We start from the raw sequence: 18,792 nt of genomic DNA on the forward strand, positions 1-18,792 counted from the left end.
AATAGCATTAAAAAGCAAGTTCTTTATCAAATAAATCAACTTGTTTACAATTCGATATATTTTTCAATAAGATTTTAAAAGAAAATTATTACTCAAGTTTTTTTTTTTTTTTTTGAGAAAAATCCCAAAGGCAACTTCATTCAATTGAATTCAACCAAACCAAAACATCATGGTTCAGGTAAGGAAGAAGCCAAGGAGGCCCTTCCTCAAGCCAAGCATACGATTATTTACAATCAAAGCTGCACCAAGCTAGTTTTTGGCCAACAATTTTACAAATTCGGGGTTGATAATAAAAAGAAATGACCTCAAACTGATGCATTAAGTTCTTGATTACCAAATTGAATAATAGAATATATATATATATATATTATACTTACTGTATCTTCTGTTAGAACAGGACAAACATCTTCGTGAAACCACAATCTGCTACGCTTGCCAGGCTCAGGAGGCGATTCTTGACGAACTATTTCTTTACCCATTTCTTCTACCAAGTCATGCATCGAAATCCTTTCATATCGGTCAATACTTACTAGGGCCTTTTCTATGAGCACTTCAATACCAATCACAGGGTTGAGGTCACAAGCTTTAAGTATTCGTATCACATATTCCTTCCTTTCACCCTCAAAGAAACATGCAATGTCAAGGAATACATGCTTCACAGAATCTTCCAATGCATTGTAACTTATTTCAAGAGCACTCTGGACCTCTTTGTTAGGAATTCTTTTGTAATTATCTAATGCATCTTGCCATTCATCTATGCTTCTACTATATAGATGAGAACCTAAAACTATCAAAGCCAATGGAAGAGCTTGAGCATAGTCTACTGCACATTTCGTGAGTCTCACATAATCATCCAAAGGTTCATCTGTTTTGAAGGCATTCCAACAAAAGAGCTTCATGGCTTCATGATCACCCAATTTCTTGACCTCATGTATTAAATTAATTTGATGAACAGTTAGCAAACGCTTATCTCTGGTTGTTATTATAATTCTACTGCCCAAACCAAACCATTCAGACACTCGAGCTAAGTTGTTTAACTGTTCCCGTTCATTCACATCATCTAGAATTATCAGAACCTTTTTATGACTCAGTCTTGTCTTTATCACATTGACTCCTTTATCAACACTAGTCACCTTCAAGTTTATGTCCCTTAGAATATCATGAAGCAAAGTCTCTTGTAGTTGGACTAAGCCTCCATGATTCATTGATGTTGCTCTAACATTTGCCAAAAAACAACTGCCTTCAAACTTATGGGCAATAGAATTATAAACAGCTTTGGCAATTGTTGTCTTACCAATTCCACCAAGCCCCCATATCCCTACCATCCGGACATCATTTGCCTCAACATCTAAAAGCTTGTCCATGTCTTGTAGAGGAGACTCTATTCCAACTGGATGCACCGCCACATCCAAATATGTATGATTTATTACTTGAATGATCTCACTCACGATCTCGTTGATAAACTGAGCTTCACTTCTGTCAATTCAAAAGCATATGAAATATGTAATTAATGAGTCGACATTTTAATTGATCTATATATATACACGCCAAATGCAATATACATGTAATGAAACTTTAGAACAACTTCAATTTAAATTTTATAATTTGTAAAAGAAGATAAACCATATACCCATCCAAAAGAGAATAACATTATAGTGGTTAGAAACATACCCATCCGAATAATGGCATCCGGACAAATTTGCTGCTTTGGAAAGAACTTCCCTCCATCTTCGCACCTTATCCATGCTGTCCTTGAATTTGCATTCATGTTTGGCAAGTGCCTCACCGAAACTACCTCTCTGATGCCGTACATCCGAGGGATCAACTTTATAAAAAATTGGCACAACCATTTGTCCCTTAAATTCTTTACATTCAAGGATTTTAACAAGTTCATCCAAGCACCACCTCGAGAAGGCATAGTTTTGAGAGAAGACGACCATAGAGATCCTTGACTCTTCAATTGCTTTGAGAAGGGCTTGTGATATTTCTTCACCACTTCTAAGCTCATCATCATCTCTGAAGGTGCGAATTCCCTTCTGAACCAAAGCGTTGTGCAAATGGTCCGTAAAATTATTACGAGTATCCTCACCTCTAAAACTGAGAAAGACATCATAGGTCCATGAATGGGTGAAGGAAGAAGATGAAGACTCTCCTTGACTGGCCATAGAAGCTATACTACTGTGTGTTTGCAAGTCAGATAACCAAACAGCCTCAAAGAGTTTGGAATGGTATACTCATCTCAAAGATTGGACTTGATTTGTATCATATAAAACTGCAGTTTCCTACTACCTGCCATGTGAGTGCGAAGAAAGAGAGGAACTAAAAGTCTAAATATATTGACTTGGAAAACAAGATTATTTCATTATTAGAAGTAACCTTCCATGAAATACAATAATTTTTCGTGTGATTGGTGATAACCAAATAATATGGTCAGTTTGTGAGCATGCCAGCTGGTATTCTCATGTCAACCAAATAATTTTTCGTGTGATTGGTGATAACCAAATAATATACTCGTCTCAAAAATATTCTCATGTCATGTATGATTGTTTATTTGCATCATGTTTTATAAAACTGCAGTTTTCTTAGCTACCTGCCATTGGGAGGAGTCAACAACACAATGACGCGTTTTGCTGTACGCGTTTTCCCGTCCCTTCTCTTTGACTCTTTCCTTTTAATCTGCCGGTATTTCAACTTTCATTAGGTGGATGATTCTTTCATAGTTGGATTGTTTTTGTTAATTAAATTACTAATTACTTCACTACGGCTTATTATTACATTTTTAAATTACAGATCAAATGTTTATCACACCAAGTTTCATTTTTGTACAATTAGCCAAATACAGATCCATCCATCTCCATTTCACCAACTAGTTATTCAAACTGCAGGTATATGGGGTTTGTTAGAGGTTAGCCTTTAATTTAACCCTTCATATTGGTAAGTTCGTCTGCATGATTCATTGGTTAGGAACATGATAAAAAATGAGGACTTCTATCCGGATTTTTTAATTTTACATTATACAAACTAAAATTTTATAACTTTTAGAATACTAACTAAAATTCAATAATATTGTAACAATTTCACGTTACATAAATATTAGTCTATTAGTTTCTATGTTTTTTTTCACTCATACCGGGTATTGAGCACTCGGCGGCTATTGACCTCATTTCCTGAGCCCTGCATAAAATTTTAGAATTAAAACCTAATATGTAACATCCACAAATTAATTTCATTCTACACCTTAAAAGGATATATGGGGAGAACCCGTAATCTATACCCTCAAAAAATAAAAAAAATTATAACATATTTCTTTGACATAATAGTGATTAAAGAGTTGTATTTAGAAAAAACAAACTCATAAAGTTTCAGTCCAAAGAAAATATGTAATAAAAAGACTAAATACTAATTTCTATAAAAAAGATGGTACAATTTAATTATGGTCTAGGAAAAACAATGATGTCCCTTAATTTTTTTCTTGAACAAAACAATTACAAAAACAGAGACCACTTAATTCACCAATTTCCCAACAATCTATTCGCAATAATAGACGTATGAAAACTTTCAACCAAATTTGAGAACCCATTTTTCATGAGTAGCCTTCAATCTGCAACGAAGTCTGCTTCAAAATTAACATCTTTTATTGGAAGACATGTCTAAGCTCTATATGATTTATATGTCTAAGTATAGAAAAAGTGAATGTCACGTATGAAAATTCATACAGTTCATTGTAACACCCCTGGTACCGGGTGATTGATAATTATAACAAAGTAATTAAGATGTATCACATCCCCTCCTATATCCTAGAGAAGAAGGCAAAAGTAGAATCATTAACTAGCAACAATTATCAGTGTAATCATATGTATGTTCATCATTTTTCTTTAATTAATAGCTAATTAGTATTAAAAACAAGCTGTAACATGTGTGTGAGCTGAGCACAAAGCGACATCATAGCATTGGGCAACGAACAAGCTGTAAGGTCTTTTTAAATAGAGAAATGCTATCTACTTTCTCCACCGACCTTTTTCTTTATTTTTTTCATTTCACAATGTATTTTCTTGATAAGAATCGTTTATCTTTTAGATAATTATTTGAAAATCATCTCTACAAAAAATTAACTAAATCAAAAATTGTTTGATCATGTAATTATTACAAATAAACTAATGGGAATCAAATTATTACAAAAACCGTCTGTTTATTTTATCACAGTTACATAATCAAACGATTTTCAATTTGGTTGATTTGTTGCAGATGAAATCTTTATAGTTAGATCTAAAAAATGAACGGTTCCGATCATAAATTTACATTGTAAAATGAGAATAATAAATGAGAAGGTCGGTGGAGAAGATGGATAGCATTCAATTCCCCTCTTAAAAAAACCTAACTACTTAAAAATACGACATTTACTCACTACACCCAACCAAATTTGGAAATATAACAAAATTAAACCCTTATATTTGAAACTGATAATATTATTATTTAAAAGAAAAAATGAATTTCTTTTTCAAATGGACTGAGTAGAGACCATGGCTGCCAGCGGCCCGCCTTATCGATTGGGTTGCAAATATATATATATATATACATATCTCTCTCTCAATCTAACTTTTACAGTGTAATTTTTATTTCTTAAAATTTTAAAAATTATTTATTATTCAAGGTAAGGTTTTTTAGTCACTCTGGAAAGGGTTACAATTGTCCTTAAAAACTGATTAATATTTGGGGTGCAGAGATTAAACGTTTGGGTTGATATAGAACTTCCATTTAATACCGACTGGGCTGATTTAAAAGTGAACCTTGGGCCGCTTGGGCTAGAACCTTGGGCCTATAGGCCGAGCTGAACTTAAGGTCTAATTAATTTTCGGCCTTGCTAAGACTTGACCCAATCCCACCTAGTTAGATGCATATCCATTGTTCTGACTCTATTGAAGTGATTTGAAGAATTTTTTCAAGGTGAGAAATATGTCAGGATTCTAATATGTTAAATATTCTGTTCCTTTGAATATACCCATAAAAGAATTAATGTAATTTTTTTTTTTCTTTTTGCAGCTAAAAAAGACTTTATTTCTACAAAGATGAGAAACAGCCAAGTATGTATCAGATAGCCAATGAGGCCATCATGTACCCAAACATGAATATCAGAAAACACAAGTGCATGCTAATTAATAAAAGATGTGCTGTTCCATTACCAACAGATTACGAGCAGGAGTGTATATAAATAAAAGACAGATAGAAATTAAAGATTGAAGATGAGTTTTTACTTTCTCAATCAATAAAAAAGCCTGTTACTCTGTTAGAGGTAAACACCCATCAATAAAGCCGTCACCATCTCGAAGGACATTGTGGACAGCCCCATCAACATATAGTTTGACAAAATCCTGAGGGGCCAACTCCGTCGAGAATTAACCAAAACACTCGAAAATTACCATAGGAGGAGCTGGTGGGTCAGCGATGTGCACAAATGCTGCCATCAAAACTGGTGAACGAAAAACAACGTCAGAAGCCCCACTTTGAGAAAGCCAAATCCGCCAGAAAACAAAAGCAATGAAAACAAGAGCAAAGCCCCTGCTCTTGTTGATGATGATGATAATGATCCACATTCACATTCGTGTCATCATCATCATATTCATTGACTAATTCCATAACATCTGAGGCAGAGGCTCCAGCATGACCTGGCTCATTCTGTTGTTGAGGATTCATTGGCTCCAAAGACAAGGAAAGCCATTGCTGCTCTTGCTCGCCAACATTGACTGCCTTGACAAGTGATGCTCCACGAGGCCTTTTTTGGTGATTCATTGGCTCCAAAGACAAGGAAAGCCATTGCTCTTGCTGATGATCAGTACCATTGACTGCCATCATGGCATTACTACCATCCTCGTGGCATATTAGGTGGTCCCCACAGCTTTTGAAGCACACCGATCTTGTAATGCCATTGTGCAAAGACGAGGAAAGCCCCTGCTCTTGTTGATGATGATGATGATGATGATGAACCACATTCCCGTCATCATCATATTCATCGACTTCCATCACATCTGAGGCTCCGCCAGCCTCATTCTGTTGAGAATTCATTGGCTCCAAGCACAAGGAAATCCCCTGCTCCTTACTACCATCCTCGTGGCATACTAGCTGGACCCCGCAGCGGGACACCCGTACACTAGGTGTATCATCCGAATCCGTCCACTTGGCGACCATAAATTCAACTCGACACATAAGAGGCACACATGATCTGGAATTGAATATAGTGGACGACTTGATTTCATTACCTGAAATATAGTGGAGCCACACATGATCTGAGTTTGTCTTTGTTGAAGAATTCGGACACACGATCCGAGCCGCACAACTGTATTCATTGATGTGAACTTCGGCTATAGGCCTACTGAAGGACTTCTCAGTTTCAAAAACAAGACAGAGTACCAATCCTGCATTCTCCCATTTGAAATTTCCAGGGATTTCAATACAAACTTCACAGATAACCCAATAAATTCCATTCATCGCATAAACCAATTCACTTGGAAACTTCACTTCCTTGGACCACTTTGGAATTTCACTCACTGGGAAAACAACTCCAAACTGTCGGTGTTCTGGCCATACCTGTAACACAATAATAACATACCATAATCTAATCTGAACTTTTTGTATATATATATATATGTGTGTGTGTGTGTGTGTGTGCGTGTGTTTTTATGGAGAGAGAGAGAGAGAGAGAGAGAGAGAGAGAGAGAGACACACACACACACACACACACCTTATTCAGTAAAATATTTTCCCACTTTGCCATGTTACGACCCAGATTGTCACAGAGTCTATTGCAATTGAACAAGTTGATTCCATCGAAAGGTGGTCGCTCTTTATCTTCCAATACGTCTGACAATTTTGAAAATATTTCTAATGATTCGCAACCTCCAACTTGTACCTTTCTTACCTTTGGTGGAAACTCTGGAATTTCTCGAAGCCTCTTGCAATCCCTCAAATTAAGGTACCACAAGTTGACAAATTCTATAATTCTTACTGGAAGAATAACAATATTGCTTTCTGATAGGTCAAGTCTTGTCAATGCGTACACCCAATCAAGAGTTGGAAGGAAATCACTTTCTGATAAATTGACTCCTCTCATCGACATGTCCAATTTCTGAGATACTGAAATGTTTGAGTTAGTTGGATTCACCGAAGAAAGTGATTCTGCACCGGAGTTCACCTTATTTGATAATCCAACAAGTTTTGGACAATCATCGAGATCCAATACTTCAAGATGTCTTAACTCATAAATGCTGCCCAATGGCAGATTTGTAAGGTATTTACAAGCACTTAGATATAACACCTGAAGCCCAATGACATACCCAATTGATGACGGCACTTCTTTTATGGCAGTGGCATGTAGATTTATAACTTTCAAGGATACCATCTTTCCCGCAATTTCTGGGAAACTCTCAAGCCTTTCACAACGATGAAAAGTTATCTCCTCCAGAGATTTCATGGTGACCAGACTTGGAAACATTGTGAGGTTAGAGCAGCCGTCAACTCTCAGTTCAACAAGTTTATCAAGAGATCCAACAGAAGGATGAACCTCAACTAAACTTATACAGTCACTTAGATTCAACTTCTTTAGGTTTGGGATTTTTGAGAAGTCAGGGATTTCTCTTAGAGATTCAGACCCAGAAAAATCCATAGATGTCAGATTTTGCAAATTCTGTGACACGAAAAAAGAAAAAAAGAAAGGATTAGCTATTGTTAAGCTTCAAAGAAGTTTACAACATAATATCAACAAATAAACTCTTACAATGGATGAAAGTAATTTAAAGTACCTTCGATCCCTTCCACAGTTGTGTCATGCAACTACGAGGCATATTGAGAGCAACAAGTTTCCTTGGATCAAAATTAGATGGCAAAGATTGTGATGGATATTCAGCCCAATCAAGCAATCTCAAATTGTTGGGGAGATAATCAACGTCTCCAGAAAGGCGTGCATTGCAATTTATAAAAAATTTGAGATTTTTCATCTTTGAGAAGCAATGAGCAGCCAAGGGTATCTTATCTGGTTGAGGCAAGTTTACCAGGATACCTCTAATTTGATCGGTTCCCTATATAGTATGAAAAAGCAATAGCATTAAAAAGCAAGTTCTTTATCAAATAAATCAACTTGTTTACAATTCGATATATTTTTCAATAAGATTTTAAAAGAAAATTATTACTCAAGTTTTTTTTTTTTTTTTTGAGAAAAATCCCAAAGGCAACTTCATTCAATTGAATTCAACCAAACCAAAACATCATGGTTCAGGTAAGGAAGAAGCCAAGGAGGCCCTTCCTCAAGCCAAACATACGATTGTGTACAATCAAAGCTACACCAAGCTAATTTTTGGCCAACAATTTTACAAATTCAGGGTTGATAATAAAAAGAAATGACCTCAAACTGATGCATTAAGTTCTTGATTACCAAATTGAATAATAGAATATATATATATTATACTTACTGTATCTTCTGTTAGAACATGATAAACATCTTCGTGAAACCACAATCTGCTACGCTTGCCAGGCTCAGTAGCCGATTCTTATCGAACTATTTCTTTACCCATTTCTTCTACCAAGTCATGCATCGAAATCCTTTCATATCGGTCAATACTTACTAGGGCCTTTTCTGTGAGCACTTCAATACCAATCACAGGGTTGAGGTCACAAGCTTTAAGTATTTTTATCACATATTTCTTCCTTCGACCTTTAAAGAAACATGCAATGTCAAGGAATACATCCTTCACAGAATCTTCCAATGCATTGTAACTTATTTCAAGAGCACTCTGGACCTCTTTGTTAGGAATTCTTTTGTAATTATCTAATGCATCTTGCCATTCATCTATGCTTCTACTATATAGATGAGAACCTAAAACTATCAAAGCCAATGGAAGAGCTTGAGCATAGTCTACTGCACATTTCGTGAGTCTCACATAATCATCCAAAGGTTCATCTGTTTTGAAGGCATTCCAACAAAAGAGCTTCATGGCTTCATGATCACCCAATTTCTTGACCTCATGTATTAAATTAATTTGATGAACAGTTAGCAAACGCTTATCTCTGGTTGTTATTATAATTCTACTGCCCGGACCAAACCATTCAGACACTCGAGCTAACTTATTTAATTGTTCTAATTCATTCACGTCATCAAGAATTAAGAGAACCTTTTTACTACTCAGCCTTTTCCTTATCTCACTGACTCCTGCATCACTATTGAGCTTTAAGTTTTTGTCCCTTAAGATATCAGATAGCAAAGTCTCTTGTAGTTGGACTAAGCCTCCATGTTTCATTGATGTTTCTCTAACATTTACCAAAAAACAACTGCCTTCAAACTTATGGGCAATAGAATTATAAACAGCTTTGGCAATTGTTGTCTTACCAATTCCACCAAGCCCCCATATCCCTACCATCCGGACATCATTTGCCTCAACAACTAAAAGCTTGTCCATGTCTTGTAGAGGAGACTTTATTCCAACTGGATGCACCGCCACATCCAAATATGTATGATTTATTACTTGAATGATCTTACTCACGATCTCCTTGATAAACTGAGCTTCACTTCTGTCAATTCAAAAGCATATGAAATATGTAATTAATGAGTCGACATTTTAATTGATCTATATATATACACGCCAAATGCAATATACATGTAATGAAACTTTAGAACAACTTCAATTTAAATTTTATAATTGTAAAAGAAGATAAACCATATACCCATCCAAAAGAGAATAACATTATAGTGGTTAGAATCATACCCATCCACATAATGCCATCCAGATAAATTTGCTGCTTTAAAAAGAGTTTCCCTCCATCTTTGCACCTTATCCATGTTGTCCTTGAATTTGCATTCAAGTTGGGCAAATGCCTCACCAAAACTTCCTATCTGATTCCGTACATCCTTCGGATCCACCTTGTAAAAAATTGGCAAAACCAATTGTTGCTTTGATTCTTTACATTGAAGAATTTTAACGAGTTCATCCAAACACCACCTCGAGGAGGCATAGTTTTGAGAGAAGACGATGAGAGATGTCCTTGACTCTTCAATTGCTTTGAGAAGTGCTTGTGATATTTCTTCACCTCTTCTAAGCTCCTCATCATCTCTGAAGGTGCGAATTCCTTTCTGAATCAAAGCGTTGTGCAAATGGTCTGTAAAATTATAACGAGTATCCTCACCTCTAAAACTGAGAAAGACATCATAGGTCCATGAATGGGTGAAGGAAGAAGATGAAGACTCTCCTTGACTGGCCATAGAAGCTATACTACTGTGTGTTTGCAAGTCAGATAACCATACAGCCTCACAGAGTTGGGAATGGTATACTCACCTTTGCATGATATAAACTATAAAGCTGCAGTTTCCTACTACCTGCTTTGTGAATGTGAAGAAAGAGAGGAATTGTTTGTTTGGTGAGAGAAAGAGAGACTTTCGTTGCAACTTCAACTGGGATATGTCCTTTTTGCTAGTTGTTACTGCAAGTTTGCACATGATTGTGTTTTTTACTTTTACTTTTTGACGGGAATTTTATTGGTACTTTGCTTTTTGACGAACCCCTCGCTATCAATTTTGTCGATGGGCCCCTACTGTTCATCATGATAGGAAACAGCCAGCATGACGATTAAGGTGGTGAGTCTCTTTGGATTACACTTTTACACCATTCTGTTGTTTTGTTTTCGTTTATTTTATCTACTTGTTCTCCTTTTCTCAATAATTCAGGGAAGAACTCATGACTAATTAAGGCATCGTTTGGTAAGGTTTGCTCCTATTTTCTCTACATTTATTTACTTATTTATTATTTTCTCACTACGCTCACCTCTAAAACTCATAAACACGTACATGCTCTAGGTCCAGGAATGAGGGAAGGAAGCAGAAGATAACCAAACAGTCTCTTTGATTGGTCATAGAAACACATGGTATATTGGTATTGTCTGTTTGCGTGCATGTCTGCTGATTGATAACTAAACACCTTAAATACTATCGGGAGAAATCTCACGTGAGGACATTGTTAATGATTTATAATAATTTGGATTATTCATTTTATTACCAATTACTTTTGGGATAGATGCCTAAATTTCTTCATGGTATCAGAGCAGATTATCCACGTGATGCGCCTAACGGTCACACGTGTTCCCATATCACCTAATATAAATTGTCCACGTGTTAGGCTTAAATGATGCCACACATGCGAGAGCGTGTTGAAAGAAATCTCACATTAAAAATGTGAGGGCCTTACTAGTGACTTATAAAGATTTAAACTACTCCTTCTATTATCAATTAATTTTAAAATAAATATCTAAATTTCTTCGCATCTTACGTATAAAATTGCAGTCTCCTACAATCTAGTCAACCATGTGAATGTGAAGGAGAGAAACTTTCGGTGCAACTTTTTTGGCCAGGAACTTTCGGTGCAACTTAATCGGTGATATTTCCTTTAGTTTGTACTCGTTTTCACATGATATATGGAGCCTACACACTGACACAATGACTGGTGGTGTGTTACTTTTTCTTTTTGACTAGATTTATACTTGCAACTACTTTCTTTATGGTGATTGGACTCCTCACTATGAATATTGTCAGGGTGAATTTCTCTTGTAATGTATCACATGTTCATAGATTTTGTAATTCATGTAATCTCAATGGGCCCATTCCCATTCCCCACCCCCTCTCTTTCCTTTTTATTCTTTCCACATTCATAACATGTTTATTATTTCAGTTATGGATTAAGAAGAATTGAATCGATAAGGAATTAAATTAAAGAGAAATTAAATTGATGTGAAATTAGATTCTTATTGAAGCTGTTTACTAAATTATTTGAAATTTTAGTAAGAATGATATCATATGGACATTTAATTACTAAAATGCCCTTATTCTAAATAAATTATTTTATATGCTAGTTAATAATGTGAGGGTAATATGAAAAAAAAAAATAAGGAATTGAATTCCTCCAAAATAAAGAATTGGATTACCACCTCCCACCCAAGAATCCAATTTCTCCAAAATAAAGAGTTGAATTCTTAATTTTATGTAGACCCCACTTATGTTTTTATTCTCATATGGTTAGTAAACAAATGAGTAATCCGTAATCGGAATCTAATTCCTTATTTTGATTCTGATTACGAATTAGTAAACATACTATTAAAATTCTTTTGTTCACCAGCCAATGATTCTTTTAGTTTTAGGTATGAAATTCATTTATTGTTTCTACAATACCGAGCCTGTATTGTCACTAAAATTGACGGACTTAATTACTATCGTAATAAAAGTAAGGTATCAAAATTGTCAAAATTAAAAGAATAGAGACGAAAGTAGAAGTACTGTCAAAATAAAGGTACAAAAAATGACATTTGGCCAAGAATGGAAATATTACCAGCGCTTTTCACAGTACTTGAAGAGTCAAGGATCTCTCATTGTCTTCTCTAAAGAATATGCCTCCTCGAGGTGGTGTTTGGATGAACTTGTTAAAATTCTTGAATTTAAAGAATTAAGGCCAAATATCACTTTTTGTCCCTGTACTTTGACAATACTTCCACTTTCGTTCATGTTCTTTTAATTTTGACAATTTTGATACCGTACTTCTATTACGATAACAATAAAATCCACTTTGTCAAGTCCAAATGTCAAATTAATAGGCCAAATGTCACTTTTCGTCTATGTACTTTGACAGTACTTCCACTTTCATCCCTGTACTTTTAATTTTGGCATTTTTGGTTCTGTACTTCTATTGCTACGTAATAAAAGTACGGTACCAAAATTGCTAGTTGGAAGGCCAATCTAATTTGGTAGTCACGAGAGGGGCATGTGATGCCACGTCAGCGTTTTCCGTCACTAAAATTGACGGATTTGACAGAATGAACCTAATTACTATCGAAATAGAAGTACGGTACCAAAATTGGCAAAATTAAAAAAACATGAACGAAAGTGAAAGTACTGTCAAAGTACAAAGACAAAAAGTGACATTTGGCCTTAATTCTTTACATTCAAGAATTTAAAATTCATTCATCCAAACACCACCTCGAGGAGGGATATTTTTGAGAGAAGACAATGAGAGATCCTTGACTCTTCAATTGCTGTGAAAAGCGCTGGCGATATTTCTTCTCCTCTTCTAAGCTCGTCATCTATGAAGGTGCGAATTCCCTTCTTAATTAAAGTTTTGTGCAAATGGTCTGTAAAATTAAAACGTGTATTTGCACCTCTAAAACTAGGAAACACATCATAGGTCCATTCATGGATGAAGGAAGAAGATGAAGACTCTCCTTGACTGGCCATAGAAGCTAGACTAGCTCCTGTGTGTTTGCAAGTCAGATAACCAAACAGCCTGAAAGAGTTGGGAATGGTATACTCATCTCAAAGATTAGACTTGATTTGTATCATATAAAACTGCAGTTTCCTACTACCTGCCATGTGAGTGCCAAGAAACAGAGTAACTTTTACTTTTTGCGAGTTTTCCTACTACCTGCCAGTTAAATTGTTAATAGGTGTTTGCACATTATTGTTACTTTTCTTTTTGACCAACCCCTCACCCTCAATCTTGTCAATGGGCCCCCATCAATGATAACCAAAGAATTGGACACCGAAACAATATCGTCTGTTTGCGCGCATGCTATTGCCAGCTGATCGATGACCAAACAGCCTCAAAGAGTTTAGGAATATTGCTATAAATATTATATTAGATCTCTTGTTTTGCAGCATACAAAGCTGCAGTTTCCTAATATCTTACCATGTTCGAATTAAGGATGATCTAAAACAGAGCATTTGCATTCACATTCGAATTATTGATGGTACTCAAGTATGGTGGATAAATAAGATCACACGTGCACTAGTTTCAGAATTATAAACTCTATACCAGTTCATAGTTGTGGCGGCAAATTACATCAATAGAAACACCATACAGGGAAAGCTTCAAAAGCTCTTATTCTGATGACAATCTCAATCCTACTACTACAAGGCAGGGCAGTTCTACAAACATAATCTTTAGGAACTAGCAAGCACCGTCCAACAACCAACCTGAGAGCAGCCGAAAATTTTCTCCCTGGAGTGCTATAAATAAGCAATAAAAGAATATTAGACTGCATGCTTACTTCTTAGTCTGCTCTGGATTGGCCAGCTCGAGAAGACAAGATGATGCCAACGATGAGGCCGTAGAGGGCCAATGCTTCAGCAAAGATGAGGATAAGGATCATCCCAACAAACAGTTTTGGCTGCTGTGCGTTAGCTCTGCAAAACAAGCTCAGTTATTCCAGAGGGGAAAAACTTAATTGAAATTAGGTATAAACTTAATTGGAGAATTATGAATCTCAAATCATGTAAAATGCAAAAATAACTCCAAAACATTAAATTACGCAACGCCATTCCCCTCCCAAGTAACAAACACTAGCTTGACGGAACCATGAAAATTTGCCCTCCAAAAATTGATCTTTTTTTCCTTTGAACCTTCATACTGGGAAATTATAGCCAAACACCAAACTAGTTGTCTGACCAAATTATAATTTTAATTCTCATCTAGGTCCAATCTCTAAATTTAAACCCCTCTTCATAGTTCTTTCTGAGAATGGTATTTTGGTTTTAAATTTGAAAAATGTGATTGAGAGACTTTAGGATCATATTCAGGGAAATACGGACTAATAAAATTAACATACTACTACTCTTCCCATGGACTTTATAACTTTTCATATTGCAATGAACATTCCCATAGTTTACAATGTTCTTACTATCCATTGTTAGACCAATTGCTTTATCTTTGATTTTAGTCCTGGCCTTTATCAGACCAATGGCTTTAAAATACTACTCTTGTCGCGGACTTTTAACTTTTCAGATTGCAATGAACACTCGCATATTTATCTATCCTTGGAAATTCCAATTTATAATGTTTTCACTGATCCTCTATCTCTATCAGACCAATAGCTTTATCTTTGATTTTAGTCTTAGGAGAGAAGTCCGTCTTGCATACCAAGCAATTAAATTGAGAGGTAAAGAATAGAAATACACAAACACCAGCAGACAAAAACAAACAATCATGTATGTCTATATGCTTAAAGGGTAGAAATTATACCTAACACCAGCATCACCAACGATACCAATTGCCATTCCAGCAGAGAGCCCAGCAAGACCACAAGCAAGACCAGAAGAGAGGTGTGCATAACCATCGAATAGGTAATATGACTTTGCCTTGGGGTTAATCCCAGTACTGATGATGACAGCAATAATAAGGCCATAAATACCCAACACACCAGCCATAACAACAGGAACAATGGATTTCATCACCAACTCAGGCCTCATCACCCCCATGGATGCCACACCAACACCACTCTTTGCTGTGCCATAGGCAGCTCCCATACCTAAAATAAAACACCATTGAAGCCCTCATATCAAGCATACTAAAACTCCATCCATCTTCTAACAATTTTGACAAGAAATACACTAAATATCAATTGTGAACCAAACCCAATATATCAATTAGCTTCTTTTAAGTAATGGGGTTTGAAATCCATATTATCAACCCTATAAATTACAATAATAATAATTAGAATTAGTTCCTTTCGGGGAAAACATTTCTTTTTTCCGGGTCCTAAACAATAAATAACCCAAATTGAAGTTCAATTGATACCCAATGAAACAGATAATCAAGTGATCAAATATCGAAAGTAGATTAGATCGAAATTTTCTCGGGGACCAAACACATCGCGAATTCAAAACATATAGAGAAAAGCGAGAGAGTAAGGTTAGGGTTTTTGGTTACAGGAGAAAACGAGGGCTGCAGCAGCGCCGAGGAAGCCGAAGAACGGTGCCGTTTCATCGCCGCTGAATGTTGACGACATTGTGTAGAGTGGATCTGGTACGACGTCGTCTAGATCTCAGAGTTTTGGATCTCTCTGTTGGCTCTGTTATGTCGTGTGCTTCCGCATGAGAAAGTCGTCCAATGGAACGCCCCAACTGCTTTATACTTGCAATCTCCCAGCGGTTTACAGTTACGTGGACCGGGCACACCCGGATCCGACTTGTTCTGGTCTCGGCCCACACTTTGGGCTCTTAACAGCCCCTAAAAGTTGGGCTTCCCTCCTTCCGATTTGGAACAGACCCAACACAAATCCTACAGCGGAGAATTCAATCAGTTTCCTCATCTTTTTCTTTTTCGTACAAAAATGTTTCCCCTCTAGGCTTGTAAAATGGGTCGGGTCGGGCCAGCCTAGTTCTATAAAAAGAAGGCTCAAGTCCTACTTGGTTTGGGTTTTTTTACCGAAGGGTTGGATGGGTCGGACCGAACCGACTCTTTCCTAAAATAAGATAGGCTCAAGCCTTGCACAAGGACTTTGAAACCCTTCGAGCATATGGGCAGGCCACTGGTCGAGTCTATTAGGCCTTACCAAATGCATTGGGTCATTTATTAGGTTCTCACTACAAGGGGCTAGTCTATCTATCTATATATATATATATATATATATATATACAGACTCCTTCTGTTGAGGTATACCTCAACTTATTTATGTTGAGGTATACTCTCTTAGGGCCCACACGAGTTCTTTTGTGTCGATCCGAACCGTTCGCAAGGATCATCTTCATTGATAGATCATCTTTGCAAAAAATTAGCCAAATCGGAAATCATTTGCCTATCTAACTTTGATAAAACAAATAGACGGTTTCATCGAAAATATTTGGTTCGTCCATTTATTTGATCAAAGTTAGATAGGCAAATGATTTCCGATTTGGCTAATTTTTTGCAAGGATGATCTATCTATGGAGATGTAAAAATTGAACGGTTCGGATCGACACAAAAGGACTCGTGTAGGCCCCAACAAGGTCATACCTCAACATAAATAAGTTGAGGTATACCTCAACAGAAGGAGCCTGTATATATATATATATGTTATATATAGCAAACACCTCCGCTAGGTAAAATTTTCTGAAATCTCACAAATACCCATGATTAATTAAATTTATTAAAACATACAATTTTAATTCGATAGGGACAAATAAGTAATCAACCACTCTTACAATTAAACAAATTAAAAAATAAATACGAAAAATAATGGAGTATGACACCACGTTTAGGAGACCACGTTCTCTTTTATTTTTCTTTTGTATCCAAACCACGTTCTCTCTTCTTTGTGGGACGTGGTGATGGAACAAAATGGTTGGGAGATGAAGGTGATTGGGTTGCTCATATTGTGAAGAAGAAGAAGCGCGGTGGGAATAGGAAGAGGAATGAGGAATAAGGAATAAGAAGCGTGGTGAGAATAAGAAGTGTGGTGGTGTTTCTATTACCAAACAAGAGTGGCCAGGGATTGGGAAAATGGGTTTGGTTGGATGCGTCTGAGGAATGAGGAAGTTGATGGGGTTAGTGAGTCAGGGTCAAGAGGAGAAGGTCAAGGAGGTGGTAGTGGTGGTTTTAATGGCGAGGGAGTTGCAATGGTTTTGAAAAAGGGAGTGCAGAAAAAAGAAGCGTGTGAAATGAGTTGGGTGTTAAGACAGGACATGGACATGTTGGTGGTTCGGTTAGGGCTTCAAAGCTTTCAGAGAAGAAAAAACCAAAGCCAAATTTTGGGAAGGAGTATCAAAGAGTAAGAGTAAGAAGTTTGTAATTCTCTGTTTATGCTTTGTTGTCACTATTTTTATTTATGCAATTTATGACTTTGGATTTCACAGAGGATGGAAGTGGAGGCCACAATGTGCCATCAATGGCGGAGCAGTGGTAAGGGCAGGGTTGTTAGGTGCAGAAGCTGTAAGAGAAAGTGATTTTGTATCCATTGCATAGGAAAATGGTATGGGTTTATTTGCTCATCAGCCTATGCTTTTTTTTTTTCTTTTTCTTTTTTCTGAATTGTATATTACCACAAACTTTTCTTATGTTCTAGAATTTTTTTTATACGTTAAAATTTTTATTTATGTTGAATATGAGGTGCTTGATGAAATGCGGGTGTAGATATTGGGAGGGATTTTACCAAAATTCAGTTTGTTTTGGATGAGAGAGAGAGAGAGAGAAAGAGTCTATTTTTTTTTTTTTCCTGAATTGTATATTACCATAGACTTTTCTTATGTTCTACTCTTTTTATAGGTTTTTGGTTTGGCTCATCTAACATTTATGTTGATTTAATATATTTAAATGTGTGGAGAATGATGGGTTTTTCTTCTTTGATGTATGAGAAATTTCTTTCTTTTGAAAGATAATGAGGCACTTTTAATGTGTCTATTATATTCTTAGCCTGGGTTGTCTAAACATTTTCTAATCTTCTTACTAATCGTCTCTTTGTTTAGGTTGTCCGAGTAAAGCTTTCATTGATGACTTCTGTAACCCAATAAATCTTGAAGGCTTCAAGTATGCATTTCAGGATGAGTACTACTTTAAATCAAAGGTTTACATGCTGATGGTATTAGTTCATTATGCACTGATATTAACTCGGATGTGTCCCATGTTAATTTGGTATTTGTTAAGATTCTTAATTTTTGTAATAAGAAGATTAGTAACTCGGATCTGCTAGCTATTAGAAGATTTTGCAATGTAATTGAGCTATTGGGGGTATATATTAATACTAGCTATTAGAAGATTACAACAAGAAAAGTAGTGTGAATTGTTATTATTTTATATATTATACTCTAAACTCATGAGCAAAACTGGAATAGTTGATAGTATTGTACAGAAAATGTGATATGAATTGGTATTGTTCAAATTAATAGCATTTATTAATTGGTTTTATTTTTCTTACACCATCGTTTATCCTTATATTCTATTTTTTGAATAATAACGTTTTTCCCATCCCCTGAGTATCATTGAGAAGAGCCTAAAACATGCAAATTTAAATGTGACAAAC

At 36.0% G+C, this 18,792-nt stretch overlaps 2 protein-coding genes and 2 pseudogenes across 4 annotated transcripts in view; all 4 read right to left on the minus strand.

Moving 5' to 3' along the window:
- LOC147277110 (TMV resistance protein N-like) overlaps positions 1-2,344 on the minus strand; it is a 42,017-nt pseudogene extending 39,673 nt beyond the window's left edge. Inside the window, exons 1-2 of the transcript XR_015123974.1 lie at positions 1,672-2,344; positions 378-1,476 (exon numbers count right to left, since the gene is read on the minus strand). The product of XR_015123974.1 is annotated as a TMV resistance protein N-like (transcript). The remainder of the gene's footprint in view (positions 1-377; positions 1,477-1,671) is intronic.
- A 3,131-nt stretch (positions 2,345-5,475) lies between these two features.
- On the minus strand, positions 5,476-9,811 carry LOC147277114 (disease resistance protein Roq1-like; annotated as a pseudogene). The gene is made up of 6 exons (XR_015123973.1): positions 9,750-9,811; positions 8,460-9,555; positions 7,794-8,069; positions 7,379-7,678; positions 6,737-7,309; positions 5,476-6,582 (listed from the first exon to the last, which is right to left on the minus strand). The product of XR_015123973.1 is annotated as a disease resistance protein Roq1-like (transcript).
- Positions 9,524-10,243, minus strand: LOC147277115 (disease resistance protein RPV1-like). Its single transcript, XM_086255600.1, has 2 exons — positions 9,709-10,243; positions 9,524-9,555 (listed from the first exon to the last, which is right to left on the minus strand). Exons 1-2 carry the CDS (start codon positions 10,241-10,243, stop codon positions 9,524-9,526), a joined length of 567 nt encoding a protein of 188 aa, XP_086111726.1.
- Positions 10,244-13,809: 3,566 nt separating this feature from the next.
- On the minus strand, positions 13,810-15,895 carry LOC147277116 (V-type proton ATPase 16 kDa proteolipid subunit). The gene is made up of 3 exons (XM_086255056.1): positions 15,726-15,895; positions 15,039-15,324; positions 13,810-14,203 (listed from the first exon to the last, which is right to left on the minus strand). Exons 1-3 carry the CDS (start codon positions 15,802-15,804, stop codon positions 14,071-14,073), a joined length of 498 nt encoding a protein of 165 aa, XP_086111182.1. The 5' UTR covers positions 15,805-15,895; the 3' UTR covers positions 13,810-14,070.
- Between the last annotated feature and the right edge of the window lie 2,897 nt (positions 15,896-18,792).

The sequence above is a fragment of the Dryas octopetala genome, chromosome 8, assembly GCF_963921425.1.
Source record: "Dryas octopetala chromosome 8, drDryOcto1.1, whole genome shotgun sequence".
Taxonomy (NCBI): Eukaryota; Viridiplantae; Streptophyta; class Magnoliopsida; order Rosales; family Rosaceae; genus Dryas; species Dryas octopetala.